General features: G+C 46.5%; 3 protein-coding genes across 4 annotated transcripts in view; 2 read left to right on the top strand and 1 right to left on the bottom strand.

Moving 5' to 3' along the window:
- Positions 1 to 228: 228 nt before the first annotated feature.
- On the top strand, positions 229 to 8969 carry btr12 (bloodthirsty-related gene family, member 12). Its single transcript, XM_061764718.1, has 15 exons — positions 229 to 440; positions 821 to 1284; positions 1889 to 2080; positions 2163 to 2258; positions 2978 to 3211; positions 3315 to 3462; positions 3548 to 3574; positions 3692 to 4225; positions 4839 to 4940; positions 5641 to 6380; positions 6489 to 6584; positions 6745 to 6975; positions 7074 to 7221; positions 7581 to 7607; positions 7686 to 8969. Exons 1-15 carry the CDS (start codon positions 383 to 385, stop codon positions 8237 to 8239), a joined length of 3651 nt encoding a protein of 1216 aa, XP_061620702.1. The 5' UTR covers positions 229 to 382; the 3' UTR covers positions 8240 to 8969.
- A 445-nt stretch (positions 8970 to 9414) lies between these two features.
- Positions 9415 to 17156, bottom strand: casq1b (calsequestrin 1b). Its single transcript, XM_061764573.1, has 11 exons — positions 16782 to 17156; positions 12662 to 12755; positions 12373 to 12473; positions 11588 to 11699; positions 11437 to 11510; positions 11005 to 11135; positions 10884 to 10929; positions 10725 to 10779; positions 10522 to 10622; positions 10090 to 10164; positions 9415 to 9988 (listed from the first exon to the last, which is right to left on the bottom strand). Exons 1-11 carry the CDS (start codon positions 17016 to 17018, stop codon positions 9743 to 9745), a joined length of 1272 nt encoding a protein of 423 aa, XP_061620557.1. The 5' UTR covers positions 17019 to 17156; the 3' UTR covers positions 9415 to 9742.
- Positions 17157 to 19568: 2412 nt separating this feature from the next.
- Positions 19569 to 25775, top strand: part of LOC133472987 (astrocytic phosphoprotein PEA-15) — a 13200-nt gene continuing 6993 nt past the window's right edge. The window contains exons 1-2 of one of the 2 annotated variants that reach the window (XM_061764617.1): positions 19569 to 19921; positions 21215 to 21316. The gene's annotated coding sequence lies outside the window, so the exon portion shown is untranslated. The remainder of the gene's footprint in view (positions 19922 to 21214; positions 21317 to 25775) is intronic. The other variant, XM_061764616.1, reaches the window with a different exon arrangement.

The following is a 25775-nucleotide window of genomic DNA, read 5'->3' as shown; positions in this document are numbered from 1 at the left end:
TGCTAGTAGTGAGTGCTGCTCATGTGACGCTGAGGACACTCTTAACCCAGTCTAGTTGAAATAACAAAAGCAAACAAAGTGATGTCGTATTCGGGTGTCTGGTTTCAGGAACCCCACCCACTTGGGGCGTGGGGGGGGGGGGGGGGCGTCTGCGGCTGTCTACGAGCGCACGCGGCCTGTAGACTTGATTGCGAAGGGAGCGGCGTCCGGACAACATGCAGAGTGAGTTTCTACCGACGTGACGAGGAAATACTTTCCCGATGGCTACTCAAATGCCGCTGACTAGTCTTACTGCTGTTCACGTCCTACTTGTTGTATTTTGTATTCTTAAAAGGTTGCTTAACAAATGTGTTAGAGCAGGGACGAATGGAAGTTGTCTAAAATGAATAATTCTGTCGTTTTCTACACCAGTACGGGAAGCTCTTTAACCCAAATGATATGTAAGTGCTAAAGTCTCATTATCGTTAGTGTGTTGGGTTTTTTTTCCCCCGCCCAAAGTAAAGCGTGGGATTATTTCTTGATTAAAATGTCGTCGTTACTGACTTGCACTGTGCTCGTCGTGGAGGCTGCGCCGTCAAGTGGAAGGTCCCGTCGGTTGGCATTCCTCGCATGCGACACATGGGAGGATTGCCACTCCAAAGAAAGATTAGAAGGCAAAGCACTCAACAGAAGATGGCATAAAAGTCCGAGCTTTTACGCTACACTAGCTACTGTAGCTTGTTTTCTTCTTTTCAGTATGCTTCAGTAGTGGGTGTCAATTCTTTTGTCACCCGTGGGGGTTTGTCACATGTTCTCCTCTCTGTGGTCGTCATGATTCCAGGCGTGAGTTCTCTGGGAGGCCACGTCCTCTGCGAGGACCAGTTCAGCTGCTCCATCTGTCTGGAAGTGTTTGTGGAGCCTGTGTCCACGCCATGCGGCCACAGCTTCTGCAAGGCCTGCCTGCAGGGCTACTGGAACCACAGCAAGAAGTTCCTATGCCCCATGTGCAAGAAAAGCTACACCAGAAAGCCCGAGATGAGCGTCAACAGGGTCCTGGCGGAGATCTCCTCTCAGTTCCAGGGTCTAGCGGTGGCCGGCGGGCCCGAGGGGCCCGGTGCCTCCTCGCGAGGGTCCTCGCTTAATCTGAGCCTGGACCCGGGCTCCCCGCGCCCCGACGCTGGCGAGTTTGCGCGGGACCGGGACGTTCCCTGCGACGCTTGTATCGGGAGGAAGTTGAAGGCCCACAAATCGTGCGTCAACTGTCCCGGGTCCTTCTGTGAAACGCACCTGAGACATCACAAAAAGGTACAGTTGAACTAATACAGTAGTTGTTGTTCCTCCGGAGCAGAGTAGCGCTATGAACGAGTCGTTTGTAAGTCGAGTCAACTCGTGAGTAGCGTTAGAAAAATTCAAATATCAAATTTCGAATGAAAACTCATCAGCAAATGTACGGCTGTTCATGGAAGCCGTACACGCCCAGCCAAACTGTGTCATGCTTCTTTTCTAGTGTTCTGCGAACTCCCCAAAATTGCGACCAGGACTTAACCAAGGGGCCTATAGCTAGTTTTCAAATAATCAAATTGGATTTTTCGTTTGTGGGACAATATGTCTTTTTTTCGAGTCCTAGCTCTTCCTGTGAGTCAGGTACTGTTTGGTTTAAATGAACATTTCGGTGTTTAAGCTGTCAACTTTCCAAAGTATTTTTGTGTACGTCGAAATGTGTTTGACTCATGTGGGATAGGTCAGACTATTTTTGAAAAGTTTATTCTTTATTTGGTCTGCCAATATTGCAGTTGGGTCTGGAACATACCCCTGCGATAAACGGGTTCACTGTATCGGCAATTGTAAACATTTGGGGGATCGTCATCGCAAAAGTACTGACTTCCTGTCTCGCCACTGGATTTCCCAGGTGAAGTCTCTCACATCTCATCGCCTAATCGAGCCCACGTTCCACCTGGAGGACAAGATCTGTAAGAAGCACGAGCGTCTTCTAGAAGTTTACTGCCGCACCGACCACGCCTGCATCTGCGCCGCCTGCGCGGAGACCGCGCACAAGTCGCACGATGTGGTCTCCACCGACCACGAGTGGAAGAAGAAGATGGTCGGTGGCTTAGCGCACCCGTACTCCCACACGGTCTTCCAGCGAGTGACGCCCGTGTGACTTCGCTCTCTTTCTCCCACAGAGCAACCTGGGAAAGAAGCGATCCGAGCTCAAGCACCTTATTAAGGAGCGAGCCAAAAAGCTGGAGGAACTCAAGCAATCCATTAAGGTCATCAAGGTGATCCCACTTGTCAATCATTAGTCCTTACACACCATCAATCAATGTGATGCCCTATTTGATCGAAGAATGGAAAAAAAAATAGACCGAAATGATTTTTAGATTCTTTCAGTGTTTGGAGATGACCCACGATCCTTTAAAGACAAACAGGTGCATGATTCTGTGGGAACTTGTACAAATGTGGCGGTTACTGATTCATGGTGCCTCTTAAGTCCCGCTGACGTTAAACAACAGAATGTGAGCGTGAATCGCCTGACTGGGGCAATAGAATCGTAGAGTCGTCGCGTTCCCCTCCAGTGCTGGAGGTGGCGTCGATGCGTACCACAAAATGGGTACGACACACTGGCCCGAAACTCACATTTTTATGCTCGTCCGACCAGTGCGACCAGTCTGGAGAAAAGCCTCTCGTGCTTTTGGTTTGTACAGACCCAGGAAGTGTCTTGGTTACGGGGCTTGGCTTTTAATTACCTCCACCAAGGCGCTGTGCATTCATCTGCCTGGGATTGTTTTTGTCAAGTCGCTTTGGCATACGCTTCTCTTCTTTTATTCACACTCACGAAACGTTATTACTTTGGGGTTAACTTTCTGCATGAAATAACGATACTACACTTATATTTACAGGTGAACTGCAAACTCCCCATTTTAGTGGTCCTTAACTTTTGAATACACAATTGTTCGCTGTTGTTCAAGCCTTTTCTGAAATTCCATGTGTGTTGCAGACCAGCGCCCAGAAGGAGCTGGAGGAGAGCTGGCAGGTGTTTGCCGAACTGCAGCGCCTGGTGGAGCAAAGCCAGGCCGAGCTGGTGGAGATCATCACCACTAGGCAGCGCGAAGCCGAGCGCCACGCGCAAGAGCTGGCGCGAGCCCTGGAGAATGAACTGAGTCAGCTGAGGAGGCGGAGCCATGAGTTGGATGCCCAGGCCCAGACCGAGGACAAAGTGGTCTTCTTGCAGGTAGGCGCCAAACAAACCACCAAGTGGCACCAAAGCACTACTGTGTCGATTCACAGTCATCCAGGGCTTGGACATGCTCATCATTCCCATTTTCTCCGTGCAGCACTTGGCCGCCTTGCCCCCCCTGCCCGAGCCCACCGACTGGTCAGTGGTGAGCATCAACACGGACCTCTACCTGGGGACCATCCGCTCGTCGGTCAGCGGCCTCGTCGACAAGTTTCAGGAGGAGCTGAAGAGGCTCTACGGCAAAGGTAGGATCGTGGTGCGGTGGCTTTGCAAACAGAAACTGGTCCTTTTGCCTCGTATGTAATGCCGCCTCTTTGTCTTGTGCCTTAGAACTCCGCAAGGTGCAGAACTATGCCAGTGAGTTACTTTCCATTGACGATGGCCATCAGATGGCGCCGCTCACTCACTCACTCACTCACTCACTCCACTCATTTGAATTGCCAAGGAGTCCTAAAGTGTTTCTCTGTTGCTCAGGTGAGGTCATACTGGACCCGGCCACCGCCCAGAAGAACCTGGTGCTGTCTGACGACGGCCGCCAGGTGAGGTACGAGGAACGCAAGACAACTCATTCCGAGGGCCCGAAACGTTTCACCCCGGCCCTCTTCATCCTGGGTCGGGAGGCTCTGGGCTCGGGACGCCACTACTGGGAGGTGGACGTGGCCCGCAAGACGTCCTGGACTCTGGGCGTGGCCAACGCCTCGGCCCGACGCAAGGGTGAGATCAAGCTGAGTCCCGCTGGCGGATACTGGTGCTTGTGGCTGAAGAACGGCCAGGTGAAAGCGCTGGCCTCGTCCCGCCTTCCTCTCACGCTACCGTCCCAGCCGGCTAAAGTGGGGATCTTCCTGGATTACGAAGGCGGCCAGGTCTCCTTCTACGACCCCAAGGCCCGCTTGCACCTCTACACTTTTGTTCACGCCTTTAACGAAAGTCTGTACCCCATCTTCAGCCCCTGCCTCAGCCAGGAGGGCAAGAACGCGTCCCCTCTTGCCATCACACCTGTCAAGCACACCTGATTTCGATCAGGGTTGCAGAGCAGGGGAAAGGTTCCAGCAAGTTCTGAGGGATTTTTCTGATGGGGATTTTGGAAATACTCTAAATTGTAAACTTTTCAATGGGAACTATGGAAATTAACTGTGAATGGAGGGTCATTTACTGCAAGTGTATCATATTCCAGCATAAATCAAAATAGTTTTCGCCAGGATTAATGCTAAAATATTTTCCCTTACTATATTTCAGTTCCTTAGTAAGAGCCAACCTTCAACTTTTTAAATTCCTTTTTATTTCCATTCATTCCCATGAAAAGTTTTCCAATTCCCCTAATTCTTCAACCCCAACTCTTCCTGTCACCGTCTACGCTTTGGAACGCAACTGCCTCACGCACCCTGAACACAACTTTCATTCAACGTTCACATTAGGGTGGCACTCTTTTCGCCTGGGAAGGACCTTTTGGAGGTCAAAGTTGACAGACTACGGGCTCAGTATCTTAACCTACGGTGGTCCCGACACATTAACTTGTTTTTGTTGAATAAAGATGCCTTCATACTGAAAGACCTGACGGGTATCACAGTATATTTGTTTTGTTATTCCGAGTGTCTTTCCATGCTTGTGTATCTGGGTTAAGGGGAGGGGGGATATATTTTGGGTCGTAGGTTTGTGTGTGTGTGTGTGCGTTGGTTCCAGCTGGTCTCATGTGTCAGTGCACGGCCGAGCCTCGAAGCAACTGGTGAGTCTTCGCGACTTTATGACAAGTGTGTCGATTTCTTCTTCTTGTTCCCTATGGTTTCGTTTTCTGCATTTTAAATTCGTCAGTGAAACATTCCATGACGATGACGACCGATGACTGCACAAGCCCGTAATCAGTGAGTCGTGTCTTTCGGGTTGGCTCCACAGCTTAAATGTTGGCCCTTCCACAAGGGGGTGTCGGGGGGGGGGGGCATAAGTATCTATGGCGAAGTGGGGGACTCAAGTCACATGAATTGACTTGAGTCAGACTTCAACTGACCAGTTTAGGACTTGTAATTTGGCTAAACTTTGTGAAAGATTCATTTAGGGTTGCTTAGGGTTAGTCTACTAGAAACCCAACCTGTAACACAATTATCTTATTGGACAGGCTCTCAAATCAATTTGAACCTAATAATAACCTAAACTAAATATAAAGAAAACAGAAAATCATCACAAAACTCACAAATTTGTCCATCGTCTTCAAATTACTTTTTCTTTCGTATTCACTTAACTCGCTTGATTTTTGCTGCTGTAACTTGGGACTTGCCCGAAACTTGAACGTCAACACTCGAGATTTCCTTCTGACTCGCACAAATGTGACTTAGTGTTACTTCCGCAATCTAACCATCACAACGTCGCTGTCACAGCAGGTGGGGGAAAAGGCCGCTCGGTTAAAATGACGCTGCCTCTCCGCCGTGCAGGGATGTCGTCCCCCGGGAACCTCTCGGAAGAGCAGGTCCACTGCTCGATCTGCCTGGATGTCTACACCAACCCCGTGTCCATCCCGTGCGGGCACAACTTTTGCCAGGCTTGCATCCTGGGATACTGGAAGAGCAGCCCGCTCTACCAGTGTCCCATGTGCAAGAAGTCCTTCTACAAGAGGCCGGACATAAGCGTCAACACGGTCCTGAGAGAGATTGCCGAGCAGTTCAAGGAGATACGGCTGAAGAGTACGGTGGAGAAGGCTGCGAAGGGGAATAGGTGGACCGTGGAAAGGCGCAAGGAAGAGGATGAGGAGAGGCTTTTGGAGGACGACCGTGAAGAGGAGATGAAGCCCAAGGAAGAGGACGTCAGCAGAAGTGAGACGAAGGTGAAACCTCCGGAGGAACCGCCTGCATCGCCGCCTCCGGAGTCTCCATCCTGGCAAGAGGTCCTCTGTGACGTTTGCCTCGGCGAAGGTCGTCCCAAAGCTGTCAAATCATGCCTCGTGTGTCTGACCTCATACTGCGAGGAGCACCTGAGGTCGCACGCCACCAGGTTCACCAAACACAAGCTGATGGAGCCCGTGGCCAACATGGAGGACCGCATGTGCCCCAAGCACCAGCGCCTCCTGGAGCTTTTCTGCAAGAAGGACCAGACGTGCGTGTGCGTCCTGTGCACGGAGACTGACCACCGGGCGCACTACACCGTCCCCGTGGAGCGGGAATGGACTGAGAAAAGAGTGAGTGCGTGTGCAGTCAAGTTTGCACCCGTTTTTTCATGTGCTGTGTGTTGAAGTTCGTTTTCTGGAATAAAATTTCTCCCGATGACTCCTGTGCCGTTGTTGTAGGCGCAGCTAAAGAAGATCCAAGTGGATGTGCAACAGATGATCCAGGACAGAGTGAGGAAAGTAGAAGAAATCAAACACTCTGTGGAGCTCAACAAAGTAAGAATTTGATCGCACGTGTTCTCAGTGGCGGGCATACGATGTCATGGAACGCATATTGGAAGTTAGGTTGTAAATGTAGATCAGCGCTTCTGATCGTCTTCTCCTTTAAGCTTCGAGATGCTTCTGACTTTGTGCTTCTTTGTGCTCGTGATGGCAGGCGAGTGCGAAGAGAGAGACGGAGGACAGCGTGCAGGTCTTCTCCGAGCTGATCCGCTCCATCCAGAGGACTCAGGCCGACGTGGTCGCGCTCATCGAGGAGAAACGGAGGCACACGGAGAACCGAGCTCGGGATCTGGTTACCGAACTGGAGCGGGAGATCGAGGAGCTGACAAGGCGCCACACCAACCTGGAGAACATGGAGAGAACCGACCACATTCACTTCTTGAAGGTGCGAGATGAGATGGTGCACCAGAGTTCTCCACAACTTCTGTGATTTCTAGTTTCCTGAAGATAGTTTTCTCGGCTTTTTTGGTTCTGGTTCTGTAGAACTTTCCAGCTATGAGCGCCGCGCCGTCCGTCCACGACTGGACCGACACAAACGTACCCACTGATGTCAGCGTCGGCTTGATCAGGACAGCTGTGTCCAAACTTGAAGCCACTTTCAATAAAATGGTGGACAAGCTGGCGGATGGAGGTACCACGTCCGTGTTGGGACTTATTCACTCATTCCTGATCACTGATCATCCTAATCACGAGCTCGCAATTTTTATATTGTGGACTACTGTAGTTAGCTCAAAATCCTTTATGAGAGATTACGGAGTCGGGAATCGGTGAATAATTCCGAACTGTGTTCAGAATGACTCACTCATTCCCTACTTCCTCATCACTTCATTCATCCCGAGATTCTTGAAAAAGTTACTGTGGGATACTATACATGATCGCCGCAGCGGTTTTTAGCCTTTGTACAACCTTTTATTCACCATGTTTGATAATATAGTGTGTTATTTAAGTCCAAATCTCACAACATCCGATCCTCCTCTCATTTTCCCACAGAGATCCAGAAGGTCCTCAAGTACACAGGTACGCTGGAGGTCCCGTTCGCCCATCTTCGGCTTCCTTTCATACTCCCCGACTAACTGACCATCCTTCCCTCTGTAGCGGACGTGACTTTGGACCCAGACACCGCCAACCCGTGGCTGCAGCTCTCCCAGGACAGACGGCAGGTGCGTCACCTGGGGGCGTGGCAGGACCTCCCGGACCACGCCGACCGCTTCGACACGGTGGTCATCGTCCTGGGCAGAGAGGGCTTCACCTCCGGTAGACATTACTGGGAGGTCCAGGTAGGCGAGAAAGACGACTGGTACCTGGGTGCGGCCAAGTCCTCCGTCAACAGGAAGGGACGCATCTCTGTGAGCACTGCCCACGGCTACTGGGCACTCGCCATGAAGAAGGGCCAAGGGTACCGCGTGTCCACCGTGCCGCCGCTCCCGTTGGCGCTCAACTCCAAACCAAAGAGGGTGGGAGTGTACGTGGACTACGAAGAGGGCCAGATATCCTTTTATGACGTGAGGGCTCGCGCGCACCTTTACACTTTCAGTGACAGGTTGACTGAAAAGATTCTGCCATTTTTCTACTTATACTGCTGCGACAAAGCCTCCGACACCGTTGTCATCTGTCCTGTCGCTGAGAAGGCCCTGATTCAGCAAAGCTAAAATGAGCTCCACGACAGAGGTGACAAAAGTACTCGCACTATGTACTTAAGTGGAAGCACTGACACAGTAAAACAGTACTTGGGTCAATTCCATAAAGTAAAAGTAAGAAAGCACAGACTCTGCAATGCACGTCAGTACAAATGTAAACAATTATGCCATGATAACTTCGCACCTCTGTTATTCATTTGCAAAGTACTCATCGTGAGAAGAGCGATTTTGTTCAGTTGTGAGTTGTTATGGCTTTGTCTTCGGACACAAAAATCAAATACATGATTTGAAAACGCTCAAGTCATTGTGTTATTGTCTTGTTGCACACATGCAGTGATTAAAGGGGACATCAAAAGTCTGCACCCCCCCCCTGTTCAAATTTTCAGGTTTTTGTGATGTAAAAAAACCATGAGAGTTACCGCACAAGCTATGATCCACAAAAAGCTTCCAAAGCAAAAGTATCAGTCAGGAAAAGGGTACAAAAGTATTTCCAAGGCATTAAATGTCCAATGGACTGCAACCACATGATCACAGTTTTCAGTTCCAATGACTTCCTTCTCCAAAAAGATTTCATTACGTCTCAATCAAGTTGTACAGGCTACTGAAAAGACGTGACCCAAAAATGGAGATGGAACGGAGTCATGGCATTTCAATGGGGAAAATGGTTTTGATCTAGTTATGAGCTTGGTCACAGAAGGTACCACTGTATTGCCATAATCAATAAACAACCATAGAAATTTGAGTGAATTTCTTTACAGAGTATCAAATAATTGCTTCCCCCCCCCCCCCCCCCACTGCATACTGTACAGGAGGGGTGTCAAACTCATTTTGTCGCTCGTAGGGCTATTATGCCTATGAACCCATGTAAATTTATGATCCCCTCATAATATTACATACACTGTACACATCAAATTGATGATAGCAAGTTTTGATATTAGAAGTCAAGGAAAAAATGTTCAACTTCAATTTCTTTTGAAAGAGGAATTGGTAACGAAAAACTGCTTGCGATATTGCCATGTTATTAAAAGTGAAGGAAATCTGCAATTTTGGGTTTTAGTAAAAAGAAGCATGAAGTCGACGCACATGATTTGCTTTCAAAAAATGTGGCGGGCCAGATCTGGCCCGGGGGCCATGGGTTTGACACCAGTGCTGTGCAGTATATGTAGAAATAAATACAGGCAAGTCTGTTTTTATTTGGTTTTTTTTTAACTTTTATTTTATTTTTGGGGGGGATGAGAGAGCAGAAACAGCTACTTTTTTGCAACAGATTTTTCAGGATCCCTTTAAGACTCTCCAGCGATTTTTGGTTGTTTTTGTGATTTTCTTTATTATTTTTGAGACACTGGCCCAGGGTACAAAATGCCAGCGCAGTCAGCTTGTCAAGCAAACCCGCGGTTCCATTCGGTGAGGGACCCGAGTGCCTCCCACTGGCTCCTTACGTCCGGCCTGCGCAGGAAGTGAAAAAAGAAGCCGATCTCAATGTTACGACTGGACTGAAGGATGGTTGGCATGTTTCTATTCGTCATCATCATCATCATTATCGTCGTCGTCGTCATCATCTGCTTCATCATCATCGTCGTCGTCGTCATCATCATTGCCGTCATCTTCGTCGTCATCGTCATCATCATCATCATCGTCCTCCTCCTCGTCGTCATCGTCGGGGTCGATCTTTCCTGAGAGAACGTCCTCAATCCAGCGCTCCAGCTCGTCCGCCGAGGGCATGTCATCGTGGTCGTCCATTTCCATCCACACACTGTCAGCCTGCCAAAAGAAGAAGAAGAAGAGGAGAGGAAGAAGAGCAACATCAAGAGGTGGGCGTCATCCATCAAACTCCGTGCACAGAAACACCAAAGACTGCTTACGTCCTCCACATCCACCACGCCGATCTGGGGGGATGAGAGGTCAATGCGGAAGGTCTTCTCCCAGTACGGCACCAGCTGAGAACAAGTGCACAAGGGTCACGGCACAATCTCGAACATTTTGGGTCCCGAGGAAAAAGCATGGAAAGTTGCATACTGTCTAGTCAAGAAAATGGTTACAATATTAAGAGAATTAAGTCAGATTAAGCTGGAGGCTGGAACGGATTAATGGCATTTCCATTCATTTCATTGGGCAAAGATGATTTATATATCAAGACACCAGGGTATGTTCTTCGGGAAAAAAAAAATCTAATCTTTTGTTCTTAAAACATTTTTTTTTTTTTAAATGGGGCTTTATTGAACTATGGCTCCCAGACCCATTTTGAGAACCACTGCTGAAGCGACAGGTCCCGTGATTGTGGAAAGGACGCCTACCAGGGGAAAGTTGTCGGGGTCGATCCAGATGACGCTCAAGTTGGGGTTGTCTGTGTTCTCGCGCGCCACCTCCTTCAGGATCTCCAGGAACTCAAAACCATCTAGGGAGACCAAAACAAGAAGGAGGAGTCACGTCGTGTCCAAAGGTTACAACTTGACATTAGATTGGAGGGTCCGATCGAGCGCCCGCATCGGACTCCTACCTGGGTCATCTTCCTCGGCAAAGGCCACAATGTGCTCGCCGTCAATGTCGTCCTCCTGGAGTGAGACGGTCCGTTTTTGGGCCGATATGGAGTAAATGCTCAAACGACTTTCCATTGTCGTTTGGGGGACAGGAAGTGTGAGTTTGGAGATTTTCTTACCCAGATCTCGTACATGCTGTGAGGTTCCAGCTTCCTCAGAGTGGGTCTGAAACGAAGGAAACAAGGCTCAATGACGTGCTTGTCCAGAGGCAGTGATTGGGTTCAAGGTTTGAACTTTGACCTGTCATGCTGCTCGATGTACTCCACCAGCTCGGCCTCGGTGTAGGGCTTCCCAGGAATGGTGACTGATTCCTCCATGAAGGGCTCGTAGAAATCCACCTCATTCATCTTCAGCTTCAGTTTCTTGGCGATCTAAAGCGAGAGGGATTGTCGCTTCTGAGGCACTCAAACAGTTTGTGTATCATTAATTTTTTTCCATTTTCAATTGACTTAAGTGTTTTTGATCTAACACAAAAACATATTTTTCATCATTCAATTTTAGGCTAAGATTAAATTTGAGAACAAGGCCTTCAGTATGTGACCAGCCCTGCTGCGTCCCATTTAAAAACGGATGAGTAACTTCCATTTTTTTCAATTGGAAATGGAAAGACTGATACACGGATTCACAATCTCTGAGCTCTGAATACCAACGAGAAGCCTTTGGACCGCAAACCTTGGGGTCGAAGGTGGCAAAGAATTTGATGAAGGGGTGAAACTCCTCAGCGGCGTCGTCGAACTCGATGAAATCTGCAAAAGACGTCAGGGCTGAAAGGATGGTTCCGGCGCCTCGAGCGTTCCTTTGCGTGTCTGCGTTGTCCACCTACGAGCAGATTTCTCGCTCTTGAAGTAGCCCACCAGCTTGATTACCTCGTCCATGTTGTGGAAGCCCTTCAGCTCCCGCTCGTTGTCGATGATCTCCACGGGCTCCTCCATCACCTGAGGAGTCCGATGTTGGAAGAACTGTTATAGTACAGGTCCAATAGGGCATTTCTCCATGATGTCACGCATACTTACGGGTGACAAAAGCCTGTGCGATCTCTGAGCGTGCCACCAGTAAACAAACAGTTTGGGGTCACTGACTCCAAAAGGGGGGACAATAGGGCAGACGGAATATACAGTCGAATGAACTAACGTGAACCAATGGAGAGAGAAAATTTAGATCGAGCAATGTAATTTTGACCTCGCTGGGCGAGAATATGTTCACGCTCTGCGTTTCCTTTTATGGGAATATCCTCTCATTGTTTTGATTGTCCACAATGTTCCAAGAATGGGAGCAGTTTCCGAGAAAGGTTTCCGAGCATGTCGTGTACAAATGGTTCTGTGTTCAGTAAAATATCAGATCGTCACCTCCATTCGTCTCTGTCTGTGTCTTATTGGGCCATCTACAGTATTTATCCACGACACTACACTTGCCATCTCCGCTGTCCAACTATTTACGATGTCCGCTCGATTTAACTTCACTTTAACTTCATTTCGGGTCCTTGGTAGTCACTCACTTTTCCGCCACCCAAAGTACCCTGGCACCTATTGTTTCCAAACATTCTGTAATGTCCTATAAGGATTCTCGGATTGTGGCTCAGTGCGTTGCAAGCCGAGGTTTCATGCTTACGTCGTAGAGGAACTCCACCAGGGTGTCAGCGGCAAGTTCGCCGTCATACTCGATGATCTCGTTGTTTGCGAAGATGTAGACGCTCTCCACCTCATCCAGGCCTGGCGGGAGGATGAGTTGAGGTGGTTAAAAATCTACAATAGAAATATCCCATACTGGATCTCCCTCTCTGAAAGCGTGTAGGGAAAAAGTCAGAACTTAAACTTGAAGGTTGAGACTTGAGACTTACTTCTGACTGACTTTCATTTCATATATCACTGATTTAACATGTGGAAACAAAGAAGCCTACTGAGCTTTTTGGCCACCGCGCTGTCCTCCTTTTCATCCACAAGGCCAAATCCGATGTCTTCATCGTCAAGATCGTCCAGGACCTGGGCTGCGAGCTGTAGAGACAAGACGAGAAGGGACGGTGAGGAGGGGGGAGGATGTGAAGCTGCGACGTTAGTTATTTTGACTCCAAAGTCGCCCCACTTTCAATGCCAACTTCCAGTGGTGCGAAGTAGATTTTTCAGGTATTTGGACTTTTGCTGACTTTTTACTTTTACTCCCTACATTTGAAAACGTACAGGTCACTGCGGCTATAAATAGTCTTCACGCCCCTGTTCAAATTCCAGGTTTTTGTGATACAAAATAAACGTGACAAACATCACTCATTTAAAAACTTTTCCCACCTTGAATGTTACCTAGGAATGGTATAATGTGGTTGCAAAAGTGCGCACACCCTCTCATAACTGGTGATGTGGCTGTGTTCAGAATCAACTCGTGACATTCAAACTCATGTGATATTGGAGTCCCCTGCCACCATTTAAAGTTCAACTGTTCATCCCCAAAGAAAATTCTGATGGTTTAGTAGGCTTTTCCTGACTTTTTGGGGGCTTTCTAGCACGAGCCTGAAGGCTTTGTGCTAACATTGACTGTTTATAATTCTCTCCACCTTGACTAAGGCCCCAGTTCCAGCTGACAGAAACCGCGCCCCCCCCCCTTCTTTTTATTGCTACTTGCCATTTTCCAGAGTTTCTTTTACATAAGTATCTGTACTTGTACTTCAGTACTCTTGCCACCTCTGCTAACTTCCTGTGTTAGGTCGCCTTTAATTCTTGTCCACCTCAAGACCTTAAAAGCAAACGCTTTGGACTGCTGCCTTGCACTTTCTAAATCGGAGCGAAACCAGAGCCAACAATTGACAGGCCCCCCCCCCCCCCCCGCCCCTCCACCTAACTCCCAAGCACTCACAACAGAAACAGAGCTCTGGGCAAGGGGCACAACTTGAGGCGCTGGAACAGGTGCTTTGCTCCCTGCAGGTTAGAGTGCGCAAATGAGTTTCTTATTGGTCCGTCGCATATTTTACTCATAAAATGAAACACTCACCCTCGGAGGAATAAGTTTTGTTTTGTTTTGCGCGTCTACGCAGAGTTTACACCAAGATGCTAACCCTTTTTAAAAGGAAAGAAGACCTTTCCTATTCTACATGGCTCAACTTCCACATTCAAGAGCCAAAATCAATAGCTTAGTACCATAACGCAGATGGTCTTCATGCATGTACATATTTTTACCTACATATTGTTACATAACCTTTCCTTTTAACAACACTCAATAAGCGTTTGGGAACTGATGACAGTAATTGTTGAAGCTTTGTTGGTGGAATTCTTTCCCATTCTTGCTTGATGTACAACTTCTGTTGTTCAAAAGTCTGGGGTCTCCATTGTCGTATTTTGCGCTTCGTAATGCGCCACACATTTTCAATGGGAGACAGTTTTAGACTGCTTGCAGGCTACTACAAAGTCATGCTGTTGTAATGTGCAGAATATGGCTTGGCATTGTCTTTCTGAAATAAGCAGGGACGTCCCTGAAAAAGACGTCGCTTGGATGGCAGCATATGTTGCTCCAAAACCTGTATATACCTTTGAGCATTAATGGTGTCTTCACAGATGTGCAAGTTACCAATGCCATGGGCACTAACACATCACCATCCCATTGCAGATGCTGGCTTTTCAACTTTGCGTTGGAATAAATCCAGATAGTCCTTTTCCTATTTGGTCCAGAGGACACGTCGTCCATTATTTCCAAAAACAAATTGAAGTAAGGATTTGTCAGACCACAGCACACTTTTCCACTTTGCATCAGTCAATCTCAGATGATTTCGGGCCCAGAGATGCCGGCGGCTTTTCTGGGTGTTGTTGATATATGGCTATCACTTTGCATGGTAGAGTTTTTACTTGCATTTGTAAAAGTAGCGAGGAACTGTGTAAACTGACAATGGTTTTCTGAAGTGTTCCTGAGCCCACGTGGCAATATCCTTTACAGTGATGCCGGTTTTTAATGCAGTGACACCTGAGGGATCGAAGGTCACAGGCATTCAGTGTTGGTTTTCGGCCTTGCCGCTTACGAGCAGAAATTTCTCCAGATTCTCGAAATCTTTTTGATGACATCATGAACCGTAGAAATTCCTTGCAATTCTACATTGAGAAACATTGTTCTTAAACCGCTGGACTATTTCCTCGCGCAATTGTTCACAAACTGTTGAACCTCACCCCATCCTTGCTTGTAAACAACTGAGCCTTTCAGTGATGCGCCTTTTATACCCAATTATGAGATTCACCTGTTTCCAATTAACTTGTTTACCTGTGGAATATTGGGGTTCTACTGTAATGTACCGTATGTAACTCGATGTAGATATATTTTTACATGGATGTACATATTTATACACTGAGAACCTTAAACAGCTTTACACATGCGGTAAATTAATAATAGCTGTTGGCACACACGAACGCACAACTGGCTGTTACACAACATCCTGAAAGAAGCACGTCAATAAATAAATGAGTATAAGACACGCTGGCCTGAGACTGGCCACCAGCTGACGTACTCATCAGTCTCCAGGTTCAGTCAAGAGGTTAAAGACGCCTTAAATCTCCTCATTGGACTTGACGGGGAGGTCACATGGGGCAGATGATGGAGCGCAAGCTGTTCCACAAACTCACTGCCAAAGGGTGACGTCACCTCGACCTTGTGGCCAGCTTTAGACGGCTGGTTTCCATGGTTACGCGGCCCCACAACCTCGTGCTCGGCGACCGCAAAGTAATTCCAGCGGTGAACCGACGCGCAAACGGGTTTCTTCCGACGCGCGCGCGGGCATCGGCGGGGCGCTCCCATCTACCGGAAACTTCTTGACCCTGGTGGGACTGCACTGAAGTCGTGTTTGCAGCTTGTGTGTTCACATTGCGGCATCTTAAATTTAGCTGCGCGGCACTTGCATCATCTGAGACACGCGCACGTCCTGGAAACTGGGGCTTCGCAAACTTTTGGGCTCCAAGGACACCCCTCATAATCCGAACGCCAACTAAACATAACTACCACTAAGTGCTTAAATTCTAAATACCATAGGACATAAACAAAAAGTTGCTCTGTTTCATTGTTGTGAGCTATTGGGAGAATAAAGTGAAGAAAATAAATCATAATCTCTACAAGAATGCAATGTATTATGTCGGAGTTAAAAGTCGTAATTTTATAGTAACGAATGCAGGTTTTCTTTTTTCTTTTTTTTTTTTAAATGTTCTTCAAAATAATAGTCCTAATGTTTACAGAAACAAAGACAAATCACGGCAGCACTTTATTGGCTCAAAACATTTGTTTGTTTTTTCTATGTAGGTATGAACTCTAACAAAAAAAAAAAGAGAATCTCCTAATTTCAGAAGCCCTGCAGTGTAAACAACTCACATCACTGTCACCTTCCCGACCGTGTGCTTTTTTTTTTTTTTTTTTTTTTTTCCCTATTTGAAAATGGATGAATGAAAAAAAAGTCTCCGAAAGGTGCTGTCAATTTTCAAACTCCAAATCAGCACAAAGAAAGAAAGAAAGCCAATGTGCAAGCATGTTGTTCATGCTGCATGTGCTCTGGTTACCATAGCAACAGTCTGACTTCCTCCCAACGCGCCAAACAGGAGACAAAAGAGCATAAGTGGGAACGTTGGGGGTGGGGGGGCTGTTGCCCCGTTGAGCTATTGGTCACTCAATGCTGAGTTAGCATTAGCATGTCACCCACTGCATCAGGGTATTTTTCTAACGGCAAACCAGCTAAGTATGCGGCATTTGTCTATTTGTTATGATGAGCTAATCATGATTCGGTCCATTCAGACCTGATTATCCTGTCAGAGCTTAGCTTGCAGAAAAGCCGTTTCCAGTCATTTCGTTTTTTTCTTCTCAGTACGAGCACTACGGAAGTCGGTAAAAGACGCATCGGAGTTACATTTTGGAGTTTTGCTTCGGCGCAAGAACTCGGTCGATTCGCGGGTCAGGCTCCCCGATCGGGACGCCGTACCACCGATCCATCCACGGCTTTCAAACCCCAACGGCGACTTAACACCTTCATTCCGTCCGGGACTCCCGATTCGCTCGTCCCGCCGACTCACCTCAAGAGCCAGCTCCTCGATCTGGAACTGCTTGATGGCGTTGCGGTTCCCGTGCACGTTTTTGTGGTAGTAGATGACCATCACGTCGTACTTCTTCATGATGGACTTGTAGTTCTTGGCGCTGAGGGCGTGAACGCGGTCCCTGCCGTCGTACTCTGGGATTTGCAGGCCCTTCTCGCAGGACGCCAGGGCCCCCAAGGATAGGACGACCCCCAATATCGCCCAGCCCCACTTCATGGCAATTGAACCTTGACTTAATGGTCCCGAAAACCAAGACTGCTTCCTGTCCCCGCTGGCAAGAGAAGAACACGACTGGCAGCAAGCGGCTTCCTTTAAGAGGCACTTCCACGTGGATTTGCTGACGACACGGGGCGGGGGGCACTCCTCCAAGGGAGGGAGAGGCTGCCAAATATGTCACAATTAAAGGGGTGTGGGGGGAGGGGTTTGGGCCGCACAGGCACCTGTTGGAAGTCCCTTGTCGGGAGAAGCGTACTGTCTCGGCCAACGAAAGAAGACCCCGACCCCCGACGTGCCATTCCCATATTAAGTTTGGCCGAGCAGTCGGGAGTCCCACTAAAAATAAAACCTTCGTGGGGTAACGCTGTGGACAAGACTCCGTCCGTGGACAGAACGCACACGCCAGGAGAAGACCACAGACCCAGTTTACAGAACAAAGGGACAGAGCCCTAGCCGAAAACCGTTACAAGGGGCGTGCGGTATACACTATAGACGGTATAAATCTGGTCTACGGTATAGATTTGGAGTCATACTGACTTGATGATGATGTCATCATATCTGCCTCGGTGTGAAAATGGCTTGAAAAACATCTGAGAACGGGGCTCGAAGCAACTTTTTATTTTTCTTTTTTTTTTTTTTTTTTAAACAGTGGTGCGTCCACATTAAACAATCACATATCTTCCCTGCTTTCCCCACTGCTCCGGAACTACTGGGGGAATCTAGGCGCTAAACTAAACTTGAGCCGCTTCTAACCCTCGCCTCCATGGTTTGGTGGAACTTTGTTTTTTTTTTTTTTTTTTTTTTTCTCTCTCCATACACTGCCATAACCCAACCCGAGGGTTGACAGCTTGCATCTGATTCAAAGTTCTTCAGGCTGAAGTGTGAAGCCTATTTTTGCGTGCGATCTTCCCATGCTGCAAAACGCCTCCTCCTCCTCCTCCTCCCACGCTTCATACTTTGTTTACCTTTTGTTGCTGCAAAAGTCTCACCTGCGAATCCCTCATGGCCCACCTGCCGGACCCGCCATCTCGCTCGCTATATGAAATTCAATTCACGCGCTCGTTCGCTCCATGAACATTTTGGCGGCGCGCGCCAATCTTTTTAGTCGCAAAATGTGTCAACGTGACAGCTGGAGGATGAGTGGAGGATGAGAGGTTGCCTAGTAACCACAAGCCACACTCATCAAGCTTCAGCCTGCAACAGTTGGCGCGTGTAGGATGCTGAATATTTATTTGTGTGTGGAAGACTCTCTAAATCTGTGCAACAGAGATGCCGGGTTACGGGGGTTTAAACGCCAGAGAGAGGACGCATATGCGGATGCCCCACTCTAAGAGATATGATAAAATAAGATAATCCTAGAATTACCACCCCCCCAACCCATTACCCCAGAGGTGAAATTCATGTGTTACAGCAGCACACGCCACTGTAAAAAAATCAAAACAACAGGTGCCTGGTAGCCTCGGAGTCTGCGTCAGCACAGGGGTGCACATACTGCCGCTCAATAAATGTTTGCTGTTTGTTTTCTGACAACAATTCTTGGGGGGGGAAAAAAACGTGCAAAAGAGACATTTATGCACATTGAAGGTCATTTAAAAACAGGGTCGTGCAACTGTTGTCATGGAAACATTCAAAGTTTGCACTTCCTCTCGGTGAGTTTCACGATAGAACAAAGTCCCACCTCTTGCCTCTTGCCAATGACTCGGCACTTTTTTTTGTCAATGTCCTCCGATTTCAAAGCCGCCGGCTCGGACGCCAGCACTTCCTCTTTGCGCGTCTGGGAACCCCCCCAAAAAACCCTGCGACCCTCGTGAGGAGAAGTGGCACATAAAATGAATGGCTGGATGGAAAAAAAAAAAAAAGCTCATTCACCATCTTCATGTTGAATAATTTGAAGGAGTCATTAACTCATTCACTGGCAGCCCTCCCAGTTAACTTGGATATTTGACTTCTAAAGCCGTCGATGGCAGTGAATGTGTTAAAGGTCACGAGGTAAACAAATGCATAACTAGTCTATATTTATTTGACAGACCAGCACATGTGACGATAGTACTTGCACCACACACCCCTTGCACATGGTTGATGATTTTTTACACCCCCTAAACCTTTCAAAAGTAAAAAGTGACAGTAACTAAGTACTCTGGTCGCGTCCCAGTAAGTTACATAAGCTGTTCCGGTTCCAGACTTTGGACTTGGATGGCCTTGTGATGGAGGGAATACAGAACAGCAGAAGGGATTTGCAGGCCGGAAGGCGCTGGTGACATCAGCTTTGAAAAATGTGTGTGTTCGTGAATGTGTTTGTGTGTGTGTGTGTGTGTGTGTGTCCGTGTGTGACTAAAAACCATGGAATCGGAGGAAAACATGACAGGAAGAGCTCTCACTCTGTTTTATTTATTTATTTATTTATTTCGTTATTTATTTTGGTCATTGCAAAAGAAAAGTGAGATAGAGAAGTCGTCACGTCCAGTTGAGTGGAGTGAGCCCACTGTCTTTCCAAGACGATCTCTGGACGCTTCGGTCCGCGTGCTCACCGTGACCGAGAGAGATAGAGGGAGGGGGGGGGGGGGAGAGAGAGAGAGGGGGAAAGGCGTTTCCATGCTGGTTCGGCGGTTTTCGATTCACTCTTCGCGGAGAGCAGTCACGACCGTCGTCGGCTCGCTCGGTGTGTCCACGTCACGGCCTTGGGACTTGCCTCCTCTCCTCCCCATCGCGCTCTTCATCGCATCGCCGCGACATCGAGCGTACTGGACTTTTCTTTCTTTTTTCTTCCCCCCCCCCCTCTCTTTCTCTCTCCTTCCTCCCACGAACGTCTGACCAGTTTCCGGCTCCGATTCGAGCTCCTCCACGCCGTCAAATTCCCCCCCAACGTCCAAGCATACTCGCTGCGACGCTTGGCCGCACGCGTGGTAAGTGAATGTTTTTTGTTTGTTTTTTGGTCCAAAATATAAACCAGGAGGCTACTGGCATGCCTGTACGTCAACGTGACTACCCCATCCTCCTCCTGTTCCTCCTCTTCTTCTTCTTCTTTTTCTTCTTCGTTGTCACAAGTGACCAGTTGTCCCATGCTCAGGAGGGCTTTAAAAGCATCTTTATAAAACTACAGCCTCCCCCCGCATATTCGCGGTTTCGCTTTTCACTTGCTGTTTTTTTGCTCAGGCCAAAGAAATGACAATATTGCTTTACCGCCATCTTGTGGCATCTCCATGCGTCAAGGAACTACGTTGAAGTAAGTTGAGGAGTTTCATGTCGAAACAAATAGTGCTAAATGCTGTTATAAAACTTGATTGAGCGGGAATCGGTTGCTGCTTGATTAGTTCTAATTATTGTTCTTTTCTTTGTTTTCTTTTTATTCTTCTTAGGACTACATTGACTATGTTGAAGTGAGGAGTTACATTTGACATCACAAAAATAGTGGTTTGCCGCCATCTTGTGACACCCTGGTGTCAAGGAACTATGTTGAAATGAGTTGAGGAGTTTCATTTAGAGAAAAATAGTGATTTGCCACCATCTCGTGAGATTTTGGTGTCAAGGAAGTATGCTGAAGTGAGCTGAGGAGTTTCGTTTGCTGTCATCTTTGTGTCAAGGAACTATGTTGAAGCGAGATGAGGTGTTTACTTTCGGCAAAAAATAGTGCTTTGGCACCATCTTGTGGCATCTTTCCTTGTCAAGGCGCTATGTTGAAGTGAGGTGAGGAGTTTCATTTATTTATGTGTCAATTACTCGGGGATTTTTGCAACTCCCGGCAGCGCTCGGGTTTCACTGTAGTTTCATTACAGGTTGGCGCCCATGGTGCGTTCACTGCCTTGACATCGGTGCCGTTAACGTCGACTGCGTGTTTGTGTGTGCGCGCCAATCATGAAGATCAGCTGGTGTGTTTTGGGGACAGGGAATGAGTCAGCAAGCCCAAACACGGAAAGTCATTCAACGCATCGTTAAGAACTGCTTTCCGTTTGTTGACTTCCTGTCCCCAGTGACCCATAAGACCAGATACTGTGTGTGTGTTTGTGTGTGTGTGTGTGACTCAGCTTTTCAGGTATCGATCCATCCTCGGCGGCGACACAACGCAGTTTTTCTTTCCTTGACTTCTGTTGCCCACTTCCAATTTTTTTTGTTTTTTTGGCGTCGGCAGCGAGCTGGGTCGTGTTGTTGTGATGTTTGTGGTCGAGAGGAGTGTAACCCAATCCCAACATTTTCCGCAGACACTTGAATGCAGCACGCAGGTGTGGATAAACGCTTGGCTAGGTGTGCGGGAAGTGCGTTTCCGCCCTATTTCCGTCCATCTTCCTGTTGTGTCCACCAGAGTGAGTGAGGAAGTTCCTCAGATTGTTACTTGTGTGCCACTGACACACACACACACACACACACACACACACACACACACACACACTTCCTCCTCTTGCTTTTCCTTCCACACTGCAAACAAAGCAATTCGCCACTTTTTTTTTCTTCAAAGATTATAATTTTCTTTTTTTTACATTTGCCTCCTTGCTCAATTACGCAGTGTGTTGAGTGTACATAATAATAATTGGTTGATTAACTTATTGTCAATAATAAAATATATATATCAAATATTTTTACATTAGGAGTACATTTAACTTTTTGTTTTATTGGATTGAATAATTGGTTAATTTACGATAAATAGTGAAATGAAAGTACTAATAAAATAAATAATTGCACATGTACATCTAATATTTTTACATGAATTTTATGAAAGAATTTGTTAAATTATTGTAAATAATAAAATCAAAACAGTAAAACAAAATGTCCTAGATTATTACTTGTGTAATGTACTGTAAATTTAAAAAATATTAGTAAAATAAAGAATTTTACATTTCAAGTACATTTAAGTTTTTTTATTGATTAATTGGTTAATTAATTCACGATAAATAAAATGAAAACAGTAAAATAAAATTTTTTCATGTATGTTTGACACTTGTAAGATTAATTCTATTAAACAATTGGTGACTTCATCAAATAATAAATATTAGTAAAATAAACAATTGTACATGTACATTTAACACTTAAAAATATAATTCTACTACATAAATCAAAAATAATTTATGGTTAACAATAAAAATTAATTAATTAATCATAACACAATGATTATTTATTATTCATTTATGAAACTTTTTTTTTTTTTTTTTAAACATCAGAGTTTCTCAGTTTTACAAATCAAATCGCGTCTTCGCCTTGATCACAAAAATGTTGCCCATCCCTGATCTTTGCGTGATGATGGTAGAGCAGGAAATGAAGGATATTTATAACTCTGACGTCGACTCCGATGCATTTCTCACCCTTTACTCTCAGCGTAAAAAAAAAATAAATCAAGTTACTCGTGCGTGCTCTCACAGGAGTCGGTGGGTGGGGGGGGGGGTGATGGACTCTTCCATCCTGGTTTAATCAGCACACGCCGCCTCGCTCCTCCTCCATCCTCCCAGAGGCACTGAGATATTTTTATCCTCTGCGAAGCTTACAGGATAATGAAGCATTCACCTCACAAAACGTCGACGCGTGTCTGCTGTTGTCGCACGTTGACGACGTAATCAGCCACAGTCGCTAACGGTGGGGCCTGTGAAACGGGTCGCACAAGCTCCTCTTTTACCCGGTCTCCATGTTAGCATTAGCCGCTAACATTGAGCCCGAATATTGTTACGTTCTATAAAAGTAACCGTGTGTCTTTATCGAAAGTTGATGCTTTTCCAGTTCACCAATCGTTGACGCGTTTCCGCTGTTGTCGCACGTTTACAACGTACTCAGCCACAGTCGCTAACGGGAGCCTGTGAAACACGTCACGCAAGCTGCTAGCCGCTAACATCAAGCCTGAAGATTGTTACGCTGCATAAAAGCAAGAGTGTGTCTTTATAGAAAGTAGTTGCGGTTCCACTTCACCAAACGTTGACGCGTGTCTGCTGTTGTCGCACGTTTACGACGCAATCAGCCGAAGTCGCTAACGGGGGCCTGTGAAACACGTCACGCAAGCTGCTAGCCGCTAACATCGAGCCTGAAGATTGTTACACTGGATAAACGCAAGCGTGTGTATTTATAGAAATTAGATGCTGTTATGTTAGTATTTTGCTGTGATGTCATAAACCAGGGGGTCAAAGAGCCATTTGGACCGTCACACATAGAAAAGAAAAAAAATCGCAGCGAGGATAACACAGCATTTTTGTTCTACTTATATCTATAAAAAGTGTTTCACTCTCTGAAAAAAGAGGGTTGGTTGAAGCTCACTTTCAAATAAAATTGATTTGAATTTTTATTCCATTATGACCTTTTGATGGCGAACAACGGCCATTCATTCAAATATTCACATCAGTAAAAGGAACTGATTTTCATAAAGCAAATTCAGTGTGCCATGTCTTTACCGCTACTGATCAAAGTTATTTGAAAATCGCTCCTATCTTCACAAGCGACGTCATGTACAAGGACGGCCACTGCCCTCGAGAGGCGGCAGCCGCCCTTGAGCCAAACGTGTTTCGTACCAGTCAGATCACAATCGTTGCTCATGACCTCGCCCAGCTGGGCCAAAGTTAAGCGTTAGGTTTTTTTCATCGGTGAGCCATGAGGAATGTTTGTTTTGACTATAGTTCATGGAGCACATAGCATTAAACTAGTAGCATTAAACTTACTGTTTTTCCAGGAACAGAAACGTTTCTGGATGTATCAATGGTTGACCTACTGGGGGTCAAATAGCTCAATTAATCTTGACGTCACGCATGCATATTTTGAGAGACAAATAAAAACAACCTAAATGTTTGAGTTAAAATGTTACAAGATCGCAGTAGACAAATAGCCACGAGTTTGCTCGCCATTTTAACCGCGATGCGGTGGGGGAGGGGTTGGGATATTTGAACAGATTAACGAATTAGGTCTGATGCCGCTTTCGTGACGGCGCGCCGTCTTTGTCTGGCTTGGCACTCGGCCCTTGGCTGCCAGGCCCTCGCCGACGGTTCACCCGCTCGGGAAGTAAACCGACCTTTCGCTCGACCGCGCCCCGACCCAAATAGCCCAAAATTGCGCTGAATTGTCTTCCTCTTCCCAGACGCTAGGCTCGCAACTGCGTGGTGCCGGCAAGCAAGTCTTCCGTTGAGCACATTCGGCTATTTTTCGTTCTCTCTTTGTTTGCCCTCTTGCTTCGAGCAAGTTTGTACCAACAAATGCGTTTGCAATCTGCATGCAGGACACATCCGTGTGCGCCCGCAATCTTTGTGTGTCGCTACCCACGCACACGCACACTCACACTCCCTGCTGACACTGTGTGCTGTAGCTCAGAGTGAAATGAGAGAAACATATGCGTTTATTGAAAAAAAAACAACAACAACTGTGCAAGCTGCAACGCAACACCAAAACACTTTGGGGTTGGAAAATGTACGTTCAGACCAATGTCCTTTCCAAAATATATTTACATGCTGTCAATGGCGCTGTCGCTCTCCGTGATTATAGTCTGGTAATAAAATCTTGATTTTATTTATTTTTTTTTTTTTTTTTTTTTTTTTCCCCCATGAAAGTCTAATTTCTGTTTCTCTGTTGTCGAACTTCTTACTAGGGCCTGACCGATATGGATTTTTTTTTTTTTAGGCCGATTTCGACAGAATCAAATTCCGTTAACCGATTAATCGGCAGAATGTGAAAATATGTACAATGTATAAAATATTATTTTGTTGGACTCTTGATGCTTAAAACAATAAATATATGAATTACGGGGATGACATTTGACTATTTTACAATACTTTGTCCTTCAGTATTTGTTTAACTTTACAACAGAGACAAATAGGCAAAAAGAAAACGACCGATTTTTCTTTTGTAATTTAATTTGAATTTAATCATCTTTGCCTTATGTTACAATGTTAATGTGTAAAAAAAAAAAAAAAAAAAAAATCAAAAATTACTTAATACTTTTTGCTGATTTGAAAAGGGCTAATATAAGCCGATTAATCGGTTGGGCAATTAATCGGTCGGGCCCTACTTTTTCACCAAGTACCACCTAAAAAAAAATACTTGGCCATCACACCCTAAAAAAGTATATTAAATATTATTGGAAGCCACTGTAACATTATACACATTTTGAACATCAACACTGCACTTAAATATAGGGGGAAAAAACTAAAAGTAATGATTCAAATGAAATGTATTGCATGTTAAAGTTAAATACAACTGAAATGTACTTAGGCAGTGATTATTTCACATACCACTTGAGGGAGCCCACGTACCACGAAGAATCCCGAGCGTAGAGAAAAAAAGTTGACAGTGAGAACAAGTTTTGCTTTTGTTTTTTTGTTTTTTTTCTTCCTCTTCTGGGTTTTGATTTATTTCTCCTGATAGCAAACAACGTTTGAGCCTTCCCCCCCCCCCCCCCCCCCCAGCACATTCCATCGCTTTTCTGGTTAGAGCGGTGGGAAGAATGGGAAGAAAGTCGAGAAAAGGCCACCGCCGCGTGCCTCTGTGTTGTTGCCATGGCGACGGCCGAGGATGTTGGAATGGAGTCACGAAACGGAGCGTTTCTCTCGCGCCGACGAGGAAGCGAAGCGGAGTGTGATTGCGCACGAACGCGCAGATGTGTGCAAATCTTCTTTTCTGCTCAGTGACAAGTGGGCCACTGGCCTACATTCTCCGACGCAGATTAGCGCTTCACGCGGCACACCGACATGGCGGCGAGGAGATTCGCGCAGATGCACTGAGCGCCACTCCGACAAAACAATGACCTGTACTCGTGCTCTATATAGTGAGTTGGCCATTTTGTAGTGCCGTTGGACCGTGTGG

Source organism: Phyllopteryx taeniolatus, chromosome 23, assembly GCF_024500385.1.
Source record: "Phyllopteryx taeniolatus isolate TA_2022b chromosome 23, UOR_Ptae_1.2, whole genome shotgun sequence".
NCBI lineage: Eukaryota > Metazoa > Chordata > Actinopteri > Syngnathiformes > Syngnathidae > Phyllopteryx > Phyllopteryx taeniolatus.
The sequence above is the reverse complement of the archived record's forward strand: the minus strand, read 5'-3'. Positions and strand labels throughout refer to the sequence as shown.

Coding starts and splice junctions, on each gene's coding strand:
- casq1b (XM_061764573.1), bottom strand. CDS start 17,018: ATGAAGTGGGGCTGGGCGATATTGGGGGTCGTCCTATCCTTGGGGGCC. Junction 12,474..12,661: donor CGCGGTGGCCAAAAAGCTCA/GTAGGCTTCTTT, acceptor TCCTCCCGCCAG/GCCTGGATGAGGTGGAGAGC. Junction 10,623..10,724: donor TGCCGAGGAAGATGACCCAG/GTAGGAGTCCGA, acceptor TGGTCTCCCTAG/ATGGTTTTGAGTTCCTGGAG.
- btr12 (XM_061764718.1), top strand. CDS start 383: ATGAATAATTCTGTCGTTTTCTACACCAGTACGGGAAGCTCTTTAACC. Junction 1,285..1,888: donor ACCTGAGACATCACAAAAAG/GTACAGTTGAAC, acceptor TGGATTTCCCAG/GTGAAGTCTCTCACATCTCA. Junction 6,585..6,744: donor ACTCTGTGGAGCTCAACAAA/GTAAGAATTTGA, acceptor TCGTGATGGCAG/GCGAGTGCGAAGAGAGAGAC.